This window comes from Microcebus murinus, chromosome 22, assembly GCF_040939455.1.
Source record: "Microcebus murinus isolate Inina chromosome 22, M.murinus_Inina_mat1.0, whole genome shotgun sequence".
Classification (NCBI taxonomy): domain Eukaryota; kingdom Metazoa; phylum Chordata; class Mammalia; order Primates; family Cheirogaleidae; genus Microcebus; species Microcebus murinus.
In genome coordinates this window covers 12,243,135-12,266,714 of record NC_134125.1, presented here as the reverse complement: position 1 = coordinate 12,266,714, position 23,580 = coordinate 12,243,135, and the positions used below count along the sequence as shown (strand labels likewise).

Sequence of the window (23,580 nt, the reverse complement as noted above, 5' to 3'; positions counted from 1 at the left end):
TAGGAGTCCGAGAGTATCTTCTAGAAGCCTGATTGTACTGCTTAGTGGGCAGTTCACTCCATCAAGTGAGTCTCCCTTGTGGGCCGCAGGGGTCCCACCCGTTGGTGGGGTTGATGGTGGAACCTGCTTCTTGGCTCTGGAGGGTTCCATGGGACTGTGCACAGAAGGCACCTGGTATAGGGCGGGGCAGGAGGGGAGGACTCTGAAAACATCACTATTATGCAAAGGAGGTGTTTATCCACCCAGAACTTATCAAGCACCTACTTACTGTGCACTGAAGACTATGCTAGGCTTGAGGGTCCACCAGCATGCCTGTTGTGTGTTGTGATTGTTTCTGAAGACCCTTATCAAGATCTGAAGATCTTGATAAACAGGGGTCTGAAGCAGCAGCCACTCATCTTCCATGACCTAAGCAGAGACATGGGAGAGGAGAATGTCTAGTTTTTGGAAAATGAACTTCCTCTTGTAGTTCAGGAATGTTCTGGAAAGTCAGCCCTATCCTCTGGGCTTCTGTGAGTCAGGGATGGCCAGTCATCTGTTGCCCATGGGTAGTTCATTTAACTTGGTTCTTACTCTGAAGCATCTTTTATTCTGTTCTTCTTAAGTTAACCAAGGCCAACAGGAACATGGTATTTGTATCACACGATGTTATCGTTTGTCTTTATTTATTTGTTCTCTTTAACTTCTTGTGGGAGTTGGTCTTGGCTTCTCATCTAGACTGTTGGCTGCTTCGGGACAGGGTCGCTGGTTGGTGGCAAAGACCTCCAGATCTTCCGACGTCCATGCTTCCTGTTTTATAACTACCTTGCCTTCCCATTTCTTTGTGTTTCATGTTTTTTTTTTTTGTAAATTATTGACATGAAATTCACATGACATAAAATCAACCATTTTAAAGTGAACAATTCAGTGGCATTTGGTACATTCACAGTGTTGTGTAACCGGTACCTCTAAATGGTTCCAAAATATTTCATCACCCGACAGGAAACCCTGTACCCGTTAGACAGTGACTTCTGTGAGCCCCTGCTAACTGCCAGTCTGCTTTTTGTCTCTGTGGATTTGCCTGTTTGGGACATTTCATGTAAATGGAATCATACGACATGTGACCTTTTATGACTGTGACCTCTTTTACATGGCTTCATGTTTCCAAGGCTTATCATGCCATAAATCTTGTTCTTTCTAATGACTGAATAATATTGCATTGTGTGGATAAGCTACAATTTGTCTACCCATTCATTCCTGGATGGACATTTGGGTTGTCTCCACCTTTTAGCTACTATGAGTACTGCTGCTTTGAACATGTGTGTACGTGTATTTAAGTGCCTGTTTTCAACTCTTTTAGATACGCGTATCTAGGCGTGGGGTTGCTGGGTCGTATGGTAGTTCTATGTTTAATTTCTTGAGGAACCACCAAACTTCCCACAGCAGCTGCACCGTTTTATATTCCCATCTGCAACGTGCAAGGGTTCCTATTTCTCTACATCCTCGCCAATGCTTATTAATTTCCATTTTTTAAAAATTATAGCCACCCTCGTGGATGTAAAGTGGTTTTAATTTGCATTTCAGTAATGACTAATAACGTTGAGCATCTTTTCATGGGCTTGTTGGCCATCATGTTCTTTGGAGAAATGTCTCTCCCCATCATTTCTCTATTTTTTAATTGGGTTGTCTTTTTGTTCCCTAGTCCCCTTTTGATCCACATTTGCAATCTCTCCTTCCTTTGAGCCCCTAACAGCCTGAGGGTGGTGACACGCTGCACTGGCAAAGGAGCACAGACTCGTGGCCCGCCAGGTCTGGATGGAATGCCGCTTCTGTGGTCCCTGGATAAGCAGCTTCTGTTCTCAGTGCCTCAGTTTCCTCATCTGTAAATTGGGGGCATGATCCTCTACCTCCCACATACATTCTGCAGATTGGAGGTAACGTAGGGGAAATGTTTACCCTAGTACCCAGCACAGGGAAGCCCCAGGAGACACCGGCACTTCTTACCATAATAGCTTGGTTTTATTTCTGCTCCTGGTCTTAATTTTAAGCTCCAGGGTGGCCCATGACATCTACCACCTTGCTGGATCCCACATCTATCTGGGATAGATGCCGTGGGTGGCGATGGAACCAGTCACACATGGTAGAGATTCTGTGCCATGGCAAACAGGAGGCAGGAGGGAGCCTTTGGGACATCCCGAGATGATGGCTCTGGTCTGCACCCAGCATGGCCTCTGGTGGGCAGCGTCTGGCTGCGTCAACCTGCCAAACCTCACCGATGCATAACTCACCTTGGTACTGAATATGGCACAGAGTCACACTGAAGGCCGCAGAACAGGAAGGGGAGGTGAATTTGCATATGCCAAGAGGGAGAGGGGAGCCTTTTATCCAGTTTCCCAGGTGACGGTGGCTCAAGGCGGGGCTCAGTGACTCAGTGTCCCCAGCCACCACCTTTCTTTGCAGCAGTAAGACTCTAGGTTTTGTCCAAGGACTTAAAGGTTGTACTGACATTGCTACCCCAATGCACCATTTGAGACGCCAATTGCCTTCAATTCCAGGGCACCATGGGATGAAGTGTCCAAAAGTACAGCAGTTTTCTTTCTCCTTTAAAATCTGCTTGCACAGCTTCCAAGTTCTCCTCTCATCCCGTCCAAAATATGACCTCTGCTTTTTTGAAAGGCACCTTTGCAACATTGCCAGCCCACGTTGGGACCCACCCCAAACCCTGTGGCTGTGTCTAAGAGCAGGTTTGCAGATTTTCTTCTGGTTCGGAATCTGTTTGCCGGTGGTTGGAAAACATCGTGTGGCATTTAGAGATGTGGTTTCCTTGGAGATGGAAACATTGGCCGCAGGTCTGGAACCCTGCAGGACCAGCTTTCACGCCTGTTGAGAACTGGGAAACAGGTCTCTGGACACAGAGCAAAATGTTTTCTCGGCCAGCGAAGTGCCACAGAGCAAGACCCCTTTGATGTGATAATGTGCGAATGAGAACTGATTTTTTTTTTTTTAAGATCACTGCCATTTAATTAACCTGTGTGCCGGCAGCAATTAGTTCGAGACATTTAAATGAATAATACACAGCCAAATTGCTTTATATGCGCTCATGTCAAGGACTTAGGCTAACAGTTGAGTTATTAGTTTTCCAGGTTAATACTGAGAGGCTGGGTTTTATTCTATTCTTTCAACAGCTACTTCTTGAGCCCCTACTGTGTGCCAGGGTCTATTCTAGACACTGGGAATATGAAGTGAATAAGAGTGCCATGACCCTGCCCTCTTGGACTTGATATTTCTAGACCAGAGCTCAGAAAACCATGGGCGTGGGCCAAATCTGGCCCATAGCTTGTTTTTGTAAATAAAGTTTTATTGGAACACAGTCTTCTGTCTTCTTTCTCCCTACCTCCATTCTTTTTTCCCCTCCCTCTCTTTCTGTCTCATGTTTCTTCTTTCTTTCCTTTCTCCACTCTCGCCCCCGTCTTCCTTTTTCCCTTCCTTGCAAATTACACACACATTACACATATAGTAGGAGTTTTCATTGTAAAACATTCACACACTTAGTCAAATCTGGAAGTTCCCTTAACCCCCATACTCTCTCTTTTTTCTCACTGTAAACTTATAGTTCTTTTTCTGTGACCTCAAATACATCATACTAACATATAATGAATATATTCAAACATTATATAAATGTCCGTATACATATTTATGTTCACATATATTGATATTTCTATAAGTAAAATCATAGGTGTTGTTTGACAGTTTGATTTCTTCAAAAATCAGTATATCTTGGAGTTTCAGACATCTGTTTGTGTAGACCAGGGGTCATCCAACAATGGCCCCTGGGCCAAATCTGGCCCACTGCCTGCTTTTGTAAATAAAGTTTTATTGATACACAGCCACACCCATTTGTTTATATATTGCCTAGAACTGCTTTTGTGCTACAAAGTCAGAGTGGAGTAGTTGCGATGGAGACTTGTGTGGCCCACAAAGCGTATAATTATCTACCATCTGGTTTTTCACAGAAAAAGTTTTCCAACCCCTGCTATAGAAGCACCTCATTTTTTTTAATGACCGCATAGTATTCTGTAATGTGGGTGCATCCTATGTTATTAAAGTGCTCGCTTGTTAAGACATCTTTTGCTTTGCTCTTTGTATGTACTTACATGGGGACCCCTCCTAAATGGGGCTTTGAGTTTGACATAAACACTGTGGATTGTTCTGATGGGGAGGATGGTGGAACTTAAGTCCCCAGCGCTTACAGGAATGATGACTTCATGGCTTGTGCAGTTGTATCCCCTGTGGCCACCCTGGAGAATGTCCTTTGGAGTGTACCTTTTGTCCTTTCTTCCGGCATGCTCCAACCCTGGCAGGGCCTCTGTGGCCTAAATCCTCAGGCTTTGAAGTCTGGTTCTTGGAGAGCCCGAGCAGACACTGGCATGGGGAAGGCGTTGTGTCCCGGAGCATCGGCGTCTGCCAAACCTACTAGTAAGGGCACGGGCAGGTGTCATCGATGTAGAATTATGTAGAACCCTGGTTCTGGGGAGGGGGAAGGAATCTTTGGAGAGTTTATTAAAATGCAGATCTCTGGGCCCCACCCCAAAGGATATGAGAAACTTTGCAGTTGAGGGTGCTTAGTCTGACTCAGTAAAAAATTGAACTGTAGACTTTTTTTTTTTTTTTTTAAGGAAAATTCAGCTTTAGAGTTCTCAAGGATGCATTAGGGGTCTTTGGTTGCAACCCACAGAAGGCAACTCTAGCTAGCTCAGGCAGAAAATGAACTTATTTGGAAGATTACAGGATAATTCTCAGGATTGACGGCAAAGCTGGAGACCCAGGCTCAGAGAGGGACAGGATCCAGGTGTCTCGGGGACTCTAAGTGGCAGGAATGACTTGACAGGATTATTTTGGGGGAACCACTAGCAGATAAACTGAGCTTTGAATATTTTTTTCCATCATGTGTCATGCCAGTCAAGATTCACATTCCCCAGAGAGATTCGGATTGGTCTGATTGGCGCCTGGTGGCTTGGGGAAGGGAATGGCCCCCAGATGACAGCCCCCAGCAAGACTGTGCATGGTGTAGGGGACAGAAGTCCTTAAAGGGAGTAGGGTGAATGCCAGATGGTCACAAAAATGAGTCCCCCGCAAGGCAGCAAAACAGCTCAGATATTTGCATAGGTGAGTCCAACTGAGCAGGCATAATTACGTGCATGAACATGTTAAGTTACAATTCGCAGTGAATTCCCACCTTCAATCAACTGTTTGATCCCACATAAGCAAACTTTCTAGCATGAACAGGTTACTGCTGGGCGCAAAAGTTGAAAGCACCTCGGAAGCCTGGCTTTGAAGAACCCCACCGATTGCAGGCAAGAGTTCTTCAAACTCCCCTAGAAAAAGAGTTTTAGACTTTTTTTCTTGGAGTCGTGGTAGGAGAGCCACGACTGAATTATTGGAAGTTCCACACCAGTGGGATCATACTTGCTGAGGCTTAATTGTGCTCTCTGCTTAGCTCACGCTGACTCATTTGCCCCCACGGAAGCAGGGGGCAGACAGAGAGCCCGGAGAGGTTATCCCATTGTATAAATAAGAAGCCTCCAAGTCTCGCAGATTCTGACCTGCGCAAGGTCACGCCGTTTGTCTAAAGAAGTGGGGGATGGCATCACAGAGTCATCACGTTGAGAATCGATGAGCTTTTCAGGATGATGGGCTCGAAGACCCTTATTTTGCAAATGAGGAAGCCGAGAGCTCCCGAAGGTTAAGCAGCCGGCACGGTGCGCCTGGCTGGCCAGCCCTGGCATCCTCTGAGCCCTCCTCACACCCCCCCGGAGCTGGGAGATGCTGTTTGTGGTCTGGTTCTCAGGGTCTGATGGAGACATTTCAGTGTGGGTCTCATAAGCCATAGATTCAAATATATCCCCATTCAGGCAAGTTCCTAAAGATTCACTCTCAATTTATTTTTGCCCAGAGTGAAAAGTAAACTTCTATGAAATATTCCATAGGTTGCAAAATACTCAACTTTCTTGAATAAAATATTTCCAGCTGACCTCTTGCTTGCACCGAGAAGGGTCTTTGCTGGCTCACCCTCTGGGCAGACAATGGGCAGTGCTGTATTTTCTTAGGACACCCCAGGGTGCTTTCATCTGGACGTGCTGGGGTGTTGAGAATGCAAGTGACATTGAACTTCCAAGCAAATCCAGGCCCTAGGGAGGCTGAGGTATATTGCAGAACTAAGAGCTTTGGGATCAGACGGAAACCACGTTTAAATCCCGGCTCTGCCCCTTTCTGTGCTGTGTGATCTTGGGCAAGTGGCTTAGTCTCTCTGACCCTCTGTTTCTTCTTCTGGAGATGACAGATCCCATCTTAAAGAATAAAATGGGTGGAAGTATAAAATGCTTAGCACAAAGCCAGGCACACAGCTAGGGCTCAAATGAATGGCAGCTGTTGTAATTAGGACCAAGATACTTGGAGCAGAAAGGGACAGAAAAGGACGTTCAGCAAATCCTGGCTTTTTACAGGAGGGGAAAGCAGTGTGGAAGCCAAAAATGATGTAGGTAATGACAGAGCCAGGTCTGGAACTCAGGCTCCTGCTTCCCTACCCAGTGATCTTATCAGTTTGACCTGTGGCCCCCTTTGGTCACCACCTGGGCAGGCCAAACTACCCCAGGCCCAGTGGGTCATGTGGGCTGGGGTTATTAGCAAGGCTACTGGTTCCTCTGCTGTCTTCTTTAGGGTGTCTGGTTTTTGGGGCTGTTTGTGAGTCAAATGACTCCACGCTCCACTCTTTGGCCCTGAAGGGGGCTTGGAGCAGTGGGCAAAAGCTAGCACTGGCCATTTCTCTGTGGGGGGGCGTCACTTATTGTGCGGATGGAAGCCTGCCCACGTCCCATCGGCCCCCGGGGAGACAGTGAGAACAGACCTCCGCGCCAATTTATCTTGGAAATTGCCTTTTCTTCGGGCAATGGGAGGAGGAAGGAAACCTAAAAGAAAACATCCAGCCACATGCCCACGAAACCTCTGCCCAAAATCACTCATCCTTTCTAATAATGAGGGCTGTCATGAGCCCTGGTGCAGTCGGAAATGATGGCCTCTGTAAATATTTGGTCTGTAACTGATTTATGGGTTGGGGAACAAAAAAATAAGATTAGTTGCTAATCACAGGGATGCAGGAAGATCAGCGGGCCTGGACGCCGGCACAGATCTGCCTACAAGACGGTCACTGTGTCCGGGTCACTGTCTAGATGAGCTCAGAGGGGGGCAGAGACGGCTGGGCCCTGCTGGGCAGCGGGTCTTCCAGAGGGGGTCGTGGGCTTCCAGATTCTTCCATGGAGAAGAAGCAGCACTGTCTGTGCCCAGTTAAAGAACTGGCCAAGGCCGGGCTCTGGCAAGATGCCCAGATGGCAAGTCTAAGAACAGTTCTCTCCAGCTAACCCTGAAACCAGCAACCGGGTGAACTTCCTGGCTGGGCAGGCATCTCCGTAAAATGGGAATGTATGTGATCAGCTCTTACGTGGAGTTAATAGGCTGATTAGGAAGTGGCTCTGGCGTCCGCCAGATCTGCGACTACACTCTGGCGTGTGTTGAGTTGCAACCTGCGTACATTAACTCTTGGGAACCCCAATAGTTACCTTAACTGCAAAATGGGAGTCATAATTGTCCCCACCCCAAATGAGATCCTGTGTCCCTAACACAGTGCCTGGCCCCGGGTGTCGGGTAGACGGATCTTAGTGCTGACGTCAGTTGTGTGGGTATTGGAATCCACTCCACCAGGTGGGCTGGTATAGGCACTGACTTACCTTTCCTGCATGGCCACTCTATGCAGCAAGTACCTCCTGTTAGAAATGCTCACATAGGTGGGTGCTTCTCCCCATAGCATCACAGGGAAATGGATCCACTGAACCCCCTCCCTGCCCACTTCCATGGGGGGGGCCTGTGGACATTCGTGTGATCATGCAGTGGCAACACCCGGACATTCATGCATTCATTTAGTTAAACTGGTTTTATCAGGCACTCTCTGTATGCCAGGTATTGTGCTGGGTGCCCTGGTAGAGAAAGCACAAACCAGACACCCCCCCCCCCTTCCCTCCTGGCATTTCCAAATGGATAGGAGAGACCCGTGCTCATCAAGTGATCAGAAAAATAAATGTGGACCGCAAAACCGTGGGCAGAGCTGTGAAGGAACATACAGCTGCCGGGGACGAGACGCAGCCTATCCCAGGAGGGGCGCGTCAGGACCGGGAAAGGAAAGACACCAAATAAAGCCCGGGTGGCAGGGATGCTGCTCTGGGTGGCCAGGGATGGGAAGTGTGGTTCAGGGGCTACTCTGAGTGGTTCGTTTCCATTTTCCCGCTACAAGGTAAGTCAGGATCCTATTTGAGCAATGGTTGGCATTAAACTACAGTCCAAGGGCCAAATTCAGCCCGTTGCTTATTTGTGAAAACAGCGTTATTGGAACATGGACTTGCCCATTCATTTACTCGCTGTCTGCAACTCATTTTCTGCTGCAAAGTCCGAGTTGAGTAGTTGCAACCGACAGCGTGTGACTTGCATAGCCGGAGACGTTGTCTCTCTGGCCTTCTGCAGGAAAGGTCTGGTGACTCCTGCCCCTCCCTCTCTCTTTCCTTTTTCTTCTCTTGTTCTCCTCCTAGATCTGAAGCACGGTCTTAGTGGACAAGAGGGGAATATGCACATAAGGAGCAATTCACTCTTTCTTTAAGTTAGCTCTTGGTGGTTGTTGAGTACTGATTTGTCACTGAGCAAAACCATGCTAAAAAAGGCCACTGTAGGTCTGTTCTGAAAACACCTTACATATTTTTCAAGTTCATATCTTCATATATATGTATGGCTTATATGTTTATATAGATACTATATATATATATACATATATATATATATGACTATTTTATAGGAGTTTATACACAACCACACTTTTGTATTTGTCAACTAAATCCAGGATACCAGTTACCAGCTGACTTGTAGCAGCCATTTAGGAAACAAAAATCCATCTTAAATTTGATCTTCGATGTGAAACTCCTTGAAAAAATAATGAAACATCATTGAACAATTAGATAACAATTGACCATGTTATTTAATGTCTGCACCTCTATTTTCTAGGGGTTTTCTTCTTTGAATACAATAAGGAGAAAAACAACTCCAGGCAAAAAAAAATAGTATATGTCATTTAAAAATTATGTTTTATGCGTATAAAAGAATGCTGCCTGTTACTAAAATTCAAATAGTAGAGACAAATATAGAATTCACAAAGCATCTACTCCCAAAATCCACAGCCCCCTCACCAGCCTGCCAACTGCCTTGTGTATCCTTCCAGAAAGTGTTTATACACATGGGAGTGTATCTAGGGCTGTGTATCTATGAGACACGTCATCTTAGGAGGCATCTAATGATGTCTCCTGTTCTCTCACGCCCGCCACATTGAATCGGCTCACAAGTCCTGGGACAGTTGTGTCCCCTTCCTGTCCTCTACCTCCATGGCCCCCACGGTGCTCCAAGCCACCATCCTGTCTTGTGTGGGTGACGCCAACACCCTCCGTCCCAGGTCCCCCAATTCCATTCTTGCCGCCACCATGATCAGCTCCCTATACATTGGGCAGATCGATCGTTGATAAACAGTCTGGTGTCATCCTCTTCCTTCTTAAAACCCTCCAGCAGGTTCCCGCGGCTCTCTGGTTAACAGCCCACGTCCTAACAGCGCAAACACGGATCTGCAGTGATCCAGCTGCGGCTGCTCTCTCACCTCACCTCTGCCTCTCTCCTCGCGCACCTGAGTCTACCTGCCCTGGCCTTGCACCTGTCCCTCGGACTCCCCGACATCGCCCCTGCCTCCCTGCCTGGTCCCCTCTTCCTCCAGATCTTGCTAGTCTGACCTCTCCCGGACAGTCGAGTCTCAGCCAAAATGCCATGCCTGCCCTCCCAACCCAGACACTTCCATTCTCCACGTAGCTCATGGCAGGAACCGGTATTTCCTTACTGTCATCTGCTTCTCTGCATTCCCCTTTCAGGACATGAGGCCAAGGAAAGAAAGTGTGGCTCTCGTCTGCCTCTTTGATTGCTAGAGTCCAATTACCTCACTGTCCTGGAAATATTCAGTGGATCAATTTTTTAAATTAATACATATCTTTTAAAGCCATAATGAGACCATGCCATATCCATTGGGTTTTTTTTTTTTTCTTTTTGCCTCTTCCTACTTGCACTTAATAAATGTTGGTGTTCTCTCCGGCCTGATTCTCTTAATACCTACATCGTTTCCATTGAATGGAATTACCATAACGTAATTGACCAGTCCACTCTGATGTATATTTCAGCTGCTTCCCAGCTTTTGCTAGCACAGTTAATTTTACGATTGTGTGGGGATGAAAATCACACTTAGAGAGGAGGAGAGAGGAGAGGAGAGAGATGAGGTGGAGCAAATGATCTCATGGCAGAGCAATGCATCATTGCAACCTTCCACGCTGGGAGCTGCGGCGTCCAAAACCAATGCTGGAAAGGATGGAAAAGTTTTCTATCTGTTTTGTCCAATACAGTAGCCACTGGGCACACGTGACTTTTGACCATTTAAAACTGTGGCTGTTGCAGCTGATGAATAGAGTTTTTAATTTGCTCTTACTTAATTTAAATTTTAGTAGCTGTATAGAGTAGTATAGATTTAGGCAAAGGGTTTTACCCTGAGCATTAAAGAATATTCTCAGTGCCAAGCCCTGGAGAAGTCAGGCCGGTGTGACTGGTTTATGGGGAGGAGAGTGGGCAGGGATGGAGAATATCTGTTATTTAGACACAGAAGGTCAGGAAAGAAGTTGTATCCTGGGGGAAAATAAATCCCAAACAGTCTCTGGCTCTCTTAACGGTTTTTTTTTTCTTGACTCACATTTGTGGACAGGTAGTCTAGAACAGAGATCAGCGAACTTATTCCATAAAAGGTCAGATAGTAAGTATTTAGGCGTTGGGGATCTTAGAGTCTCTATTGTAACTAACCCTGCCATTGTTAGACAAAAGCTGGCATTACAGGTACATACCAGGACACTCGGCTAATTTTTTCTATTTTTGGTAGAGATGGGGTCTCGATCTTGCTTAGGCTGGTCTCAAACTCTTGAGCTCAAGTGATCCTCCTGCCTTGGCCTCCCAGAGTGCTAGGATTACAGGTGTGAGCCACCATGCCTGGCCCGAACACTTGTTTTTAATTCTTTTGGGGATACATCTAGAATTAGCGTTGCTGAGTCATATAATAATTTTATGTTTAAGCTGTCGCTGAACTGTCTTCCTCAGCAACTGCACTATTTATTTTACACTCCCACCAGCAATGCACTAGGGTTCCAATTCTCTACACATCCTCATCAACACTTATTGTGTTCTAATTTTTTGGTTGTGGCCATCTCTGTAGGTTTGAAGTGGTATCTCATTGTGGTTTTGACTTGAGTTTCCCTCATGACTACTTCCCTTGAGCATCTCTTCATGTACTTGTTGGGCATTTGTATATCTTCTTTGGAGAAATGCCTATTCAAGTCCTTCACCCACTTTTTAATTGAGTTGGTTGTCTTTTTATTATTGTTTTGAAAAAACTTTTTGCAAGGCATAATTCTCATGCAAAAATAAAGTACACAAGTTTTGTACATAGCTTGATGAATTTTTATGTATCAATACACCCAGGTAGCCACTCCCTAGCCAAGACAGAGGATATTTCCAGCCCCCTAGAAGGCTTCTTGGGTCCCCTTCTAATCAGTAACTTCTCCAAAGAAAATCTCTGTTCTGGTCTCTGTCAGATTAGTTTCAGCTGTTTTTGAACTTCATGTAAATAGAATCATAATAGAATCATACAACGTGTGCTCTTTTGTGGTTGGTCTCTTTTGCTCAACACTATGTCTTTGTGATTCATCTGTGTTGTAGTGTAGCAGAAATTTCCTCTTTTTCACTGCAATGCAGTAGTTGATTGTGTGAGTATACTGTGACCTATTTATCCATCCTACTATTGAGGGACATTGAGACATTTTCAGCCTTTATTTGGCCATATGAATAACGCAGCCACAAGCATTCTTCTGCAGGTCTTTTTGTGGATGTGGGCGCTCGTTTTGGTTGGGTACATGCCTCGGGGTGAAATTGTTGGGTCAGGGGTTGCTTTCAGCTTCAGCAGATACTGCCAAGTCCTTTTTCAAAATGGTTGTACCAATTTACATTCCCGCCAGGACTTTATGAGAACTCTGGTTGCTGTATATTCTTGCCAACATTTGCAACTGTCACTTTGTTTTTAGCCATTTTGTACTATAATTTCTTTAATATCTTTACAACCAACCTCTCCCCTTGCTCCTCCTCTTCCATCTTCATGTTCTTCTTTTTCTCTTTCTTCTTCTCCTACTTTCTCTTCTTCCTTCTGCTCTTCTTCTGTTCTCCTTCTTAGTATAAAGAAACCAATTGCTGTGAAATGAAGAGTTTATGTGCAAAGTTGATTTTTCAAAATGTACTATTAAAATACAAAAAGAAAAAGTTATTCATGTCTCCTCTAAGAGCATTGCCTGTGTCCCACACTTGGGGACATGCAGGTTATGCTGTTTTGCTGGCTGGCTCCTCTGCCCCCCCCCCTTTTTTTTTGCTAGGGCCCCAGGCTATTACTGTCACGCATGCATGGGGACTGCTCCAGCCAGAAATGAAGGCTGCAGCCCGTGCCCAAGGAACAGAGCAGGTTCCCCGTAAACATCCTCTTGGTGTTAAACTTCACAGGGCTTTGCTGTTTCAAACTGCTCCGTCCCCTGGGCTCTGAGCAGCTGAGCCGAGCGAGGGTCTGTAAACCGCTCCTGCCCCAGAACATTGTGCAGGGCTTTGATTTCGGAAAGGATCTTGCCTGGAGTCACCCTTTGTGCAGTGTGGTCAGGCCAAGTGCAAAGGATTTCAGCGTCCCAGTCTGACGGGGACAGCTTATGTGACACAGCCCTGTGTAAGACCACGGTGCATTTCTTCCTCTTTGGGGAAAGGGTTGCCGGCCTGGCGTTTTGCTGCCCAGGGCTGCGTGTGAGAGTGTGTGCTCTCGCCTGTCCTCAGACCTCAAGGAGCGTGTCTGTTCCCAGCGCTGCCATTTCCTCCCAGCTGGCTGGGCGAGATGCTCCAGACGCCGTTAACGAGATGCTGACCGGGTTTGGCCAGCGGTGGCTTTTGAGTTCAAGGGGACACAACCCCACACTCGAGGACACTGGGGCCGTGTGAACTGGCTGCTCTGTTTAGCTCAAAGCCCAGCACATTTTTGGAAGAGGAAATGGTGCAAAGACGAAACATCTCTTGACGATCTTTGTGACGAAGGCTGGGGTAGGTGGCCTGGCAACAGGAGTTGATCCAGAGCCTTCTGAATGCAGAGCCACCCGCCAGACCTCGGCGAGTGGTGGCCAGGGGCCAGTGAGAGAAATCAGGTGCGTTTCTGTCCTTGAGAAGCCCAGACTTGAGAATTAACTGGAAAGATGCTGCTAAACCCGCCGTCCTGATGGGCAGACAGAGCCTGGGCCACATTCCTTCAGAATTCCCCCAAGATGGAAGAGTCCACGTTGTTCCTGCTTGAGTTGGGACACAGAGCCTAGGGTTGGGAGTCTGTAGGCCTGGCTCCCGCTCTTGGCTCCACTGCTGCGAAGTGCCTGCTTTGTGCTAGCCGCGGAGGATGCAGGCCTTTCCGGTGTGGCAGGTGCAGGCCAAGGGGGAGACAGACATTCATCCAGTAACCACACACGCAAACGCGGCATTCCGGCTGGGACGCATCATAGGACGAGAATGCAGGTGGTGCTAGAAGCATCGAACACCCAGGGGATCTGACTAGTTCTGGGAGTTAAGGATGGTGTATCCAAGGAAGTGGTCCTTAGAGGATGAGCGGGTCTCCACTAACAGGCAGGATGGGGAGTGATGTCCCAGGCAGCAGCAGCAGCATGTGCAAAGGCCCTGGGGTGGGGGGTGTCAGAAGTTGGTGTGGTCAAGGACCAGCAAGATGGCCAGAACAGATAGGGTCTGAGAGTGACAAGGAGAAGTTGGAGGGTCTTCGTGAACAGACCTGGGAAGCTTTGGTAGACCACAGGAAGGAAGAACAATGGAAAACCTTTGGAGGGTTTTAAGTGGGGGAATAACATGATACAATGTATAGTTTTTAAAAGCTCACTTGGATTGCAGTGGTAAGCGACTATTCAGCCTTAGGAAGGAAGGAAGTACTGACATGTGCTATATGACACGGATGAACCTCAGAAACATGCAGAGTGCAAGAGCCAGACACAAAACCCACATGTTATGTGATTCCATTTGTATGAAATATCTAGAATATAGAAATGATGTGAATTTCACCATATCACACACACAAAAAAAGTGGGACTAGGATTCTGGTGAGAAGGTGGCTTGGACCAGAACGATGGAGCTAGAGACAGACTGTGGTGAACTGACTCGAAGAAGATGTGAGAGTTCTCAGGATGCCTTTAGTGCAGGTGTTGTGTGTGAATTAGGCTTCGGGGAAGTGGGAAGAACTTTCTTGAATTCCAACATTGGAACAGCCCTTGGCTATACTTTGTAAAACAAGTGCATTTTTCTATGCACGGATGATGGCCCCAGATCTGGGTGTCTTTTTCTTAACATAGATGCGCAGTCTCAGCTCAGCCCTGGCCCTGGGGCTGCCATCAGCCTACTTTGTCAGAGATTCCATCCAGAAAGCACCCTGGTCCACCCAGGGCTGATACGGCCCGAGAGAATGGAGCTGCCTTTGCCGATGTTTTGTGCCACCGCATTTTGTTGCTTTCCCCAGAATTGGCCCTATGTCCAGATAAGACAGCTATGTAATAGATATTTAATAGCCTGCCAAGATCATGGGATCGGAGGTTCTTTTTAATTGCATCTGCAGGATATGTTGCAAAGTATTCACTAAATCCTAGTACACGGCCACAGTCACTAGACACAGTCATTTGTGTCTGTGTTCCCCTTCCCGAGCACGCCCGTGTGGGGAGGGTAGATGGTGAAGGTGAAGCCCACATCCTGTCCATGAAGGCTTCCTTGGTGGGTGGGAAGCGATGGAGGATTTCCTTCCACGCTACTCCGGTCAAGTAGCCATTTATTCTCCCACCTTCTTTTCTTCCCCTTCTCTCTTTTGTCCTTCTGTTCTGTCCATCGTTTCCTCCTACCATCCTTCTTTCCATTCATCCATCCATCCATCCATCTGTCTTCCCATTCTCCTCCATTCCTTTATCCATCCTCCCATCTTCCCATTCTCTCCTTTTTCTATTCCATCCATCTATCCTCCCATTCTTGCATCCTTTTATCTTCTTTCCTCCTTTCTTCTCTTCCTTCTGTTCATGCTTCCAATCACCCATCCTGCCATCTTCTCCTTCCTTCCTTCCTTCCTTCCTTCCTTCCTTCCTTCCTTCCTTCCTTCCTTCCTTCCTCCCTTCCTCCCTCCCTCCCTCCCTCCCTTCTTCCTTCCCTTCTTCCTTCCTTCCTTCCTTCCTTCCTTCCTTCCTTCCTTCCTTCCTTCCTTCCTTCCTTCCTTCCTTCCTTCCTTCCCTTCATCCATCCTTCCATCCATCTTTCTATCCACCCATCTGTCCAGCTAACATTGACTGGCATCTACTCTTTCTCTGCTCCATCTGTACTGTGAGTTGGTAACACAGACTGACTCTCAAGTCGCCGTGCTCCTGCTAAACTTGTGCTGGTTCAGACCTGATTCTTCTTGGCAGAGGATCTGGACTTGTCATCTGGCAGCCCAGTGCCTGGAGGCTCCCATCCGTGTTTAATAATAAGCATTTAATGAGCACCTTCTATGTGCCAGCGAATATTATCTGTTACCAGAGGGTTTGGCTGGGTCCTCTTCGCTTGCCAAGGGTTGTGGTAGGATGAGGGAATTGCTAGATGTTTCGGGTGAAAAACACAGTTTGGCTTTGATGTTTGGCCTCTTCAAGTCTATTCCCATAGCTGTATAGACATCGGACTTAACCTGGCCATAGTGACTGTAATAACAGTTGACATCACCTGAACCCTCATTCTGTGCTGGCCCCCGTGCCAAGCATGTTATGTCGTGAAATTCTTATGATAGCCTTCTGAGATTGCCCAGGGAGAAAAGTGAGGCTCAGAGAGGGAGATCACCTCCTCAAGGTCACAGTCAGGTCTACTTGACCCCAAAGCCTGTGAGCTTAAAACCGCTAAATCTCGGTGTAGATGCTGCTTTGAATCTGCGACACTGGGCGTCGTGTGGAATGAAGTGCCACCCCCTGCTTCTCTCTTCTCCAGGCACGGGCAGGGAAGAGTCGGCCGACACGTGCTGCTGTAACCAGAGGCACCTTTTTGGTCCCCCCTGCAGCCCCCTAGGGAGATAGTACGCCCCAGCACTGCAAGGGGCGACACTGCAGGCACACTTGGTGTCCTTCAAGCTGGTGAGCAGCGGGCCTCCCGGAGAGCGTGGCTTTTAGGCTGCACGTGTGCAATGCCTCCTGTGTTAACACATTTTCCCGAGTTCCCCACCCAGGACTGGGAACATCCTGCAAGGCAGCTTATCTCTGGCCACAAGAGGGCGCCCCACTCCCAGCCAGAGTGGTTGGGAGTTTGGGAGAGGTGGGTTGGAGGAGCTGCGAGATTCGTTTTGGATGCAATTTTAAAGCACGAGCTCTTACATTAGCGCTTTGGGAAGGGAAGAAATGTTTCCAAGCCTGCTTAAGAGGTTCCTTTCATGCACCTGGTGCCAAGCCAGGGGCTGAGGGATTTAACAGTGAAAACTACATGGTTCCTGCCCTCAAGGGGCTTACGGTCGAGTGTAAACAGAGAAGTTAGAATGCAGTGTGATGTGAGCTAGAGTCTGCAACCAGGACGGTCATGTAATGAGCATTTAATGAGCACCTTCCATGCGCCAGGCTCCGTGCTAGTTGGCAAGGACAGAGAAATGAACAATATAGGGTCATTGCCTTCAAAGAGCCACGGTCCACTTGGGAGATGACAAATTTGGAAAAATGGGAAACTGCAGACTTAGGTGTGTAGATATAGAGAGAGAGAAGGAGAAGGAACATCCAAGCCAGGCTAGGAGGGAAGTGGGCGTATCAGGGAAGGCTTCCTAGAGGAGAGGACACCAGAGCCAAGCCATGAAAGACACATAAATAGGGGCTAACCAGGCAAAGAAATGGAGAGTATTCCAGGGGGTGGCGGCAGCATATGCCCAGGGGCCAGGTCAAGCCGTGTGGAGGGTGGATGTTGAGTGGGACGTCAAGGAGATTGGATCTTATCAGCATATGATAGAGGATCAGGTGCTAAGAGAGTAAGAAGAGAGAATGGTAAGTTATCTGTACTCAGTGGGGTAGGAGGGTGCCTCACAGATGTGATAACATTTGAACTGGACCACGGGGTATGTGTAGGAGTCCACCAGGCATGGGAGGGAGCGAGACAGTAGCAGCATCTGTAAGTGGCAGTGTTTGTATTCCCTGGGGATCAGACATTGGGGAATGTCTGGAGTCCCTGCCCCACCTCCTTGCTCTGTTACCCCATTTTTCTCTTTGGTCACCGCAAAGCGAGGAGGCTGAGAACTAGAGAGAGGAGGGGGAATGGAAATATCTGTGTGAGATTTATGGGGGGTTCTGGCAAACGGGCCCCCAGAGAAGAGCTGGACGAGGTGAAAGTGAAGATTGTGGGCTCAGTTATTGCTCACGGCAGGGCCTCTGGCCTGAGCCGGGGTGGGCAGCAGTCCGGGCTCAGGACTGCGTGGAGGGCCCAGCGTGGGGAGGATGGAGAGGTGGGCCTGGAGCCACAACGCCTGGTCTCAAGGCTGGCACCAACTTCGTCCCGTCCCCGAGCTTCTCGGTCTTTCAGTGTCTCCTTTAGTGGAGAGAGGATAATGACAGCGTCTCCCTCCCAGGGTAGCTGCGGCACCGAAGTGAGATCATGCGGGGAAAGCACTCGATACAGTCCCTGGGACACGGCCACGCTCAAATCCAAGCAGCAGTAATAGTAACTGTCGTCGTTGGTATTTTGATGAAACCTTCTATTTGTTACAGGGACCACTTTAAAAAATGTCCATGTTTCATGCTTATAATTTTAGAGGTGCATTCTCCCAGTTTCAGATCAAAGCTTAATCAGCACCTAGCTGGAATCCTGTTTTGTTTTTTTTTTCTGGTATCTTCTCTTCATCTGTTTCTCAGTGTGAGGAATCCTCTTGGAAATTAGCTGACTTCACCTCCTAATGATCTGTTGGCAAGAAAGATGGGCAGAAAAAAAAAATACTAATTCAAAAAGAATCTTGAAAACTTTGGTATTTTTATTTCGGCATTACACTGTGGATAATTGCTAAGCTCCTCCTGCTTTCTTATTGAAATTAAAAAAAATTAATAATATATTTTATTTAACTCAACATTTGATGCATATAAAATATTATTAATAAGGTATTATACCTTATTATATTTTTTCCCCATACTGAACCTATTTCAATCAAGCCTAGCTACAATTCAGGTGCTCATGTGGTGGGCAGCTTAGCTCTGTTATGGAACAAAAGTAGCTCTAGACTAAGAAATGCTGAAGATGTGACAGATTCATTCCTGCCGGTACAGTAATTCTCAACCTTCAGGATACATTGTACTTCTTTTTGAGAGTATCAACTTGTGTCATAAACATAATTCTGATGTTTAGTAGCACTGATAACACATTTCTACTAATGAATTGTGTAACTATCACACCAGTTGCCTTTTTCAGTGAGTTACCCATAAATTTCCTTACATGTATGTAATGCCATGTGCAGCTACGCCTCTCGCCTATTTGCACGGTTGTTACCATGAACGGGCTGTGCCAGAGGCAGGACCAGTGCCTACATGCCAGGTGGAGATGAGACATCCCCGCTGCCTTTTCTCTTGAACAGATTCACAGCCAGCCCTGGTCCCAGGCTGCGCGAGCCAGGGGGGCCCAGCAAGGACTGTTCTTTACAGTCTTCCCTCGTGCCATTTAGGGACCATTCAGCACACATTTGGGTTCCTGCGATATGTGAGTCGCTGCTTGGCTAGGCACAGGGCATACAAAGAATACTGTTTAATCTGTTGGGTCTTCAAAAGTCCCCAAGAGTAGGATCAGATGTTCCGGAAGCTTCCACTTTGTTTTAGCTGCAGATTCTTTCTTCTAAAGGAAACATCAGAGGGATTCCCATTTCTATAAAATAATAACAACAGTGTCTTGTATTAATTAATTTACAGGAATTATTTCATTTAACACTCTCTAGAACCCTACAAAGAAAGGATTCTCTTAGGAGAGACCTGAGGTCTGGGAAGTTTAACTGACTCTGTCGAGGGTGATGCAGCCAATATTTGAATCTGGACAGTCTGACCCCAGGGTCTTGTCACTCACCAGGCCGTAGGCTGCCTCCCAGCCCCACCCTCAAGCAGTACTGTGCGGTGGGGGCAGGGTGGAGGGTGGGGGCCGGGTGGAGGGTGGGGGCCGGGTGGAGGGTGGGGGCGCCCAGAGCCCCTGCTCGGCAGATTCCGCCAATCCCTTGCCGCTGCCCCCACGGTGCTTCCTGCAGCCCAGCCTGTGGTTTTGGGGAGCACCCTTCCTTCCGTGCCTCACTATCTGGGGTGCTTGGTAGGGACTGGGCCAAGAACCAGACAGGGCTGTGGGTAAGCTTGGAAGAAGGGGCGTCCCGGCCACGTGGAAAAGTTTTTGGATTCTGCCAAAGTCTCCTTGGATCGCTTGAAAGTCTTCAGGCTTAAGGTCTGCAGAAATGGGTTGATTGTTTTCATATGGATGAAGGGCAGTGAATTTGGGGAGCAAATACACGTGGGAGGTGAACGCCACCTCGGCACAGATCACCTGGACTCACTCGAGCCAACCTGGGATTTATTGTCTGCTTCATGGCCACAGAGCAGCTCGTTAGCACGGTTGTCAGTTTGCTTGTGTTCCATGGTCGGAGGGGTCTCTTGGGGGGTCCAGGGGCAAGGGGGGCAAACCCCTTTTGCCGAGGCTCTTTCTCTCTGCCTAAAACACCTTTGGGCTCTTCCAGTTTCTCTCCATGGGTTTTGAAGCCCTCGCGGGAGACACGGGCTGGCTGTCCCTGCTGTCACTTTGTGCACCTTTGGATATATTTCCTTTCCCTCTTTCTCTGTGTTTCTTCTCGCAGGGCCAAGAAGAAGAGCAAGCCCTTGAACCTCAACATCCACAGCAGCGTGGGCAGCTGCGAGAACATCCCATCCCAGCAGCGCTCCCCGCTCCTGTCCGAGCGCTCCCTCCGCTCCTTCTTCGTGGGCCAGGCGCCTTTCCTGCCCTCCACCCCTCCCGTGCACACGGAGGCCAGCTTCTCGGCAAGTAAGTCGCGCCAGGTGCAGACTCTGCTCTTTGTCTCGGGCTCCCGAAATGCTCACTGGCGGAGGCTCCTCCGCCCTCCGCCCTGCCCCTCTGGGTGGCTTTGAAGGGGGTGTAATTGGCACCTAGGAGGTTGACTGGCTGTTGTCACTGGTCCCCACTTCCTGCTCCTTCGCCTGCAGGTGTGGATGAATGACAGATGAAAGCAGGCAGGCAGGGCATTCAGGGAACCATCAGCCCTTTCTCTGCCCGCTGCCTCTCAGCTACCTGATTACAGGATTTTTCTTGGCCACTCTGGCTAAGGCATCTGTGATTACATTTCGTATTTTTTTTTTCCACCCCACTCGGGTCAATACGTATAACCTTTACATCTCAAAGATGTATTTGGGTGCAAACCGGGCTGAGTGTGGCCTGGGGGGAGGGTTACATTCTCTGCTGACGAATTTCTGCCGGAGACAGAGTGGTTATTACTCGGAGCAGAAATGGAACTTTCTGGCGATGGAGGGCTGAGGTTTCAGAAGGCGTTTAATCTTCTCTACCCAGAGACCCAATTTGCTGAGCAGTCTCAGACGCGGTCGGAGGGGAGCGCCCCCTGAATAATAAAGCCCAGGCCTCCAGCGAACGCAGCAACTTTTATTGATCGGGTACTCAGGAGGAGGAAGGGTTTCGAGAGTGTGGCAGAAATAACCCCTGACCCCTAATACAGCCACAGGCTGTGCGTGTTTTGTTGCTGCTCTGACAAAATAATAAGATGCCTCTGCTGAGCTCTAGTACGGGTTAATGGCTCCACATTCAGGCCCTCATTTAGTTCTTGCAATAGTACGTTGTGCAGATGGATCATTTCATTCCCACTGTACAGATGAGCAAACTGAGGCTCGGGGACATCGAAGAACTTGCCCAGAGTCATACAGCTATGGAGTCATTGAGCTGGGATTTGAATCTGGTTCTTTCTAACTCCGGAGTACACAAGCTTAATCATCACACACGACTCAATGGCCACGATCCCTCAAATATCCAGCACGGTGCCTTTCTCTAAACGTGGAGTTCTTTGTGTGTTACCTTTTCCTAAGTGTTCTTAAACGGGTTTTAAGGGCCACTGTTGACCCTTGGAGAATTTGATGAAATCGATTAGTTCCTCTCCCTGGACAAAAGGCAAATAGAGCCTCCCACACCCAGCCAGGCGGCGGGGCTGGGGCCGAGTGGGGAACTCGGTTTGCGGCCCTCAAATGCGTGTGGCGCGTCCACGGCAGGAGTCGGCCGCGGGTCTGGACGGGGAGGTGCCCGCGTGGACAGCAGTCAGGGGACGATGCAGAGATCGCCCCGTCTCGGTGCCCAGGGCGTGCAGGCCCTGCATCCGGCAAGCTGAAATAGCACCCTTGACCCTCAGGCCGGCCACAGAGGGCCAGTTCATTAAACTGTCACGAGAAATCACTGTCCGAGAGGGCGGAAGTGCTGGGTGGTGGTCTGAGAGCAGCCGATGAGGAGGGGGCGGCGGGGGTGTCGAACGTGCAGCAGCAGCTGGGCGGGACAGATGCCCCGGCCAGGAACAGACGCCTGGGCCCGAATCCCAGCGGTGCTACTCTCGAGCCGCGTGCCCGGCCTCGAGTGGGTTAAGAGCCTTTCCGCACCTCAGATTCCTCATCTGTAAAATGGGGCCGATAAATAACAGGTTCACCTTGTGGATGGCCGTGAGGATTAGGTAGGCTCGGGCGTGCCGTGTCCTCTGCCCGGAGCCTGGCACACAACAAGCCCATAATAAATGGTAGCTGCCATGGTGATGTTGGCTAGCTCCCTTTCCCTGGTAGCATCTGGTCCGATGATTAATTTTGGGCTGCTGTGGTGCAGTGCCTTAGAGTTCACTCCCTCCCCACCCCCACTTCCCAGGGCCCCAAGAGTGCTTGGCATTTACCTTGGCATGACGCTGGTCGGCTGCCTCCGCCGCCATCTGTCCTTGGCCACCGCCATCCTACCAGCGAATGTCAGCATGCCACCTCTGGGGCTTTGACCACTAGACTACGCTTTAGTTTGGGCCAAAAGTAAAACCATCTCCTTCCTGCTTCTCACTTTTTGCCCCTGCCCTGGTCTCCATCAAAGAGGAGAGGCCTTTGTGCTCACCCGTGGGCAAAAACAAAGTCCTTAATTGTTATAAACGCAGCCCCAGCACTAAGAGGCGCCCAGAAGCACAATCGCCTCTTGACAGTCTTGGTCCCTGAATGGAAAGGGGGTGCCCTGTGATCCCCCAGAGAGGAGAAAGGCAGCGTCTCAGTCTCAGCGGGAAAGCGAGTGTGTAACCTGAGTATTAGCCGGACCTCCGATGGACCACTCGTATTTCTGTTGGTTCTAACAAGTGACGGACACAGAGGCAGCCTGGCGTGATGGAGAGGGCCCCAGATTCGGAAGTGAGAAGCTCTCTCCCTCTCTCAGTGTTGCCACCAATTGCCTCTGCGACCCTGGTCTCTGCCTGGCACGCCAGCTGCGTTGCCATAGTTAAGGCTCACCACAATCCACCAGGCAGTTACTATTCCCATTTTACAGATCGGGAAACTGAGGTTGAGGAACGTGCTTGATCTTGTCCCTGTGTTCTGTTCTGAATCCAGATCCAACTCTGGCCTGCATTCCATCCCTTCAGTGCCGCAAATTCCTTTCTGTATCTGGGTCTCAGTTTCCCCAACTGTCCGTGCTTCATGAGGGTCAATTCCAGAGCTTAGACACTTTGTGATTCCAAGGCCTGCCCACTGAGCTTTTCCCAGGCAACTGTTTCGACTCACCGAGAATGCCAGTTTGGGGGACTCCAGGCTGGGTTTGGGGTTGGAGAACACAGCTACCGGCTGCCGGCCTCTCCTTGCTTGTCAGCGATCCTGTTCCCTGCCACCCTGAATTTCAGAAGAGAACTCCCCGATTTCGGGGCCCGGGCGCCAGCCTCCCTCCTGCCGACCCAGCCGAGGGACCCTGGGGCTGCGTCCCTGCCAGGCCGAGTCTGTCTGCCCGCTCGTCCCTGTCGGCTGTGGCTCCGCTCTGCGCCGTGAAGGGTGGCGACACGCCATCTCGTCGCCCCTGATGCTCCTGCCTGGAGATGGGCATTACTGTATCGTGTGGCCGAGCCCCAGAACCTCGGGGTGCCCGGCCACCTCGAGTGGCAACAAGGAGGACTTCACCTCCTTGGGGCTTACCCTGATTCCTTGGTCTGGGGGTGATTCGTGGGGGGAGGAAGGGAAGGAAGTGGCAGGAGACTCAGCCGATGGAGGGACCTGTCTCTGAGTCACACCAGCCCTTCATGTCCATAGCCTCACCCAGCTCCGGCCAACACAACACGCAAGATACCAGACTCTTCTGTCCCACGTG

At 48.9% G+C, this 23,580-nt stretch overlaps 1 protein-coding gene across 1 annotated transcript in view; it reads left to right on the top strand.

Moving 5' to 3' along the window:
* The window catches only part of KSR2 (kinase suppressor of ras 2), a 368,992-nt gene that overhangs the window by 206,954 nt on the left and 138,458 nt on the right, over positions 1-23,580 (top strand). Inside the window, exon 5 of the mRNA XM_075996606.1 lies at positions 20,057-20,241. Coding sequence (XP_075852721.1) covers positions 20,057-20,241 — 185 coding nt within the window. The remainder of the gene's footprint in view (positions 1-20,056; positions 20,242-23,580) is intronic.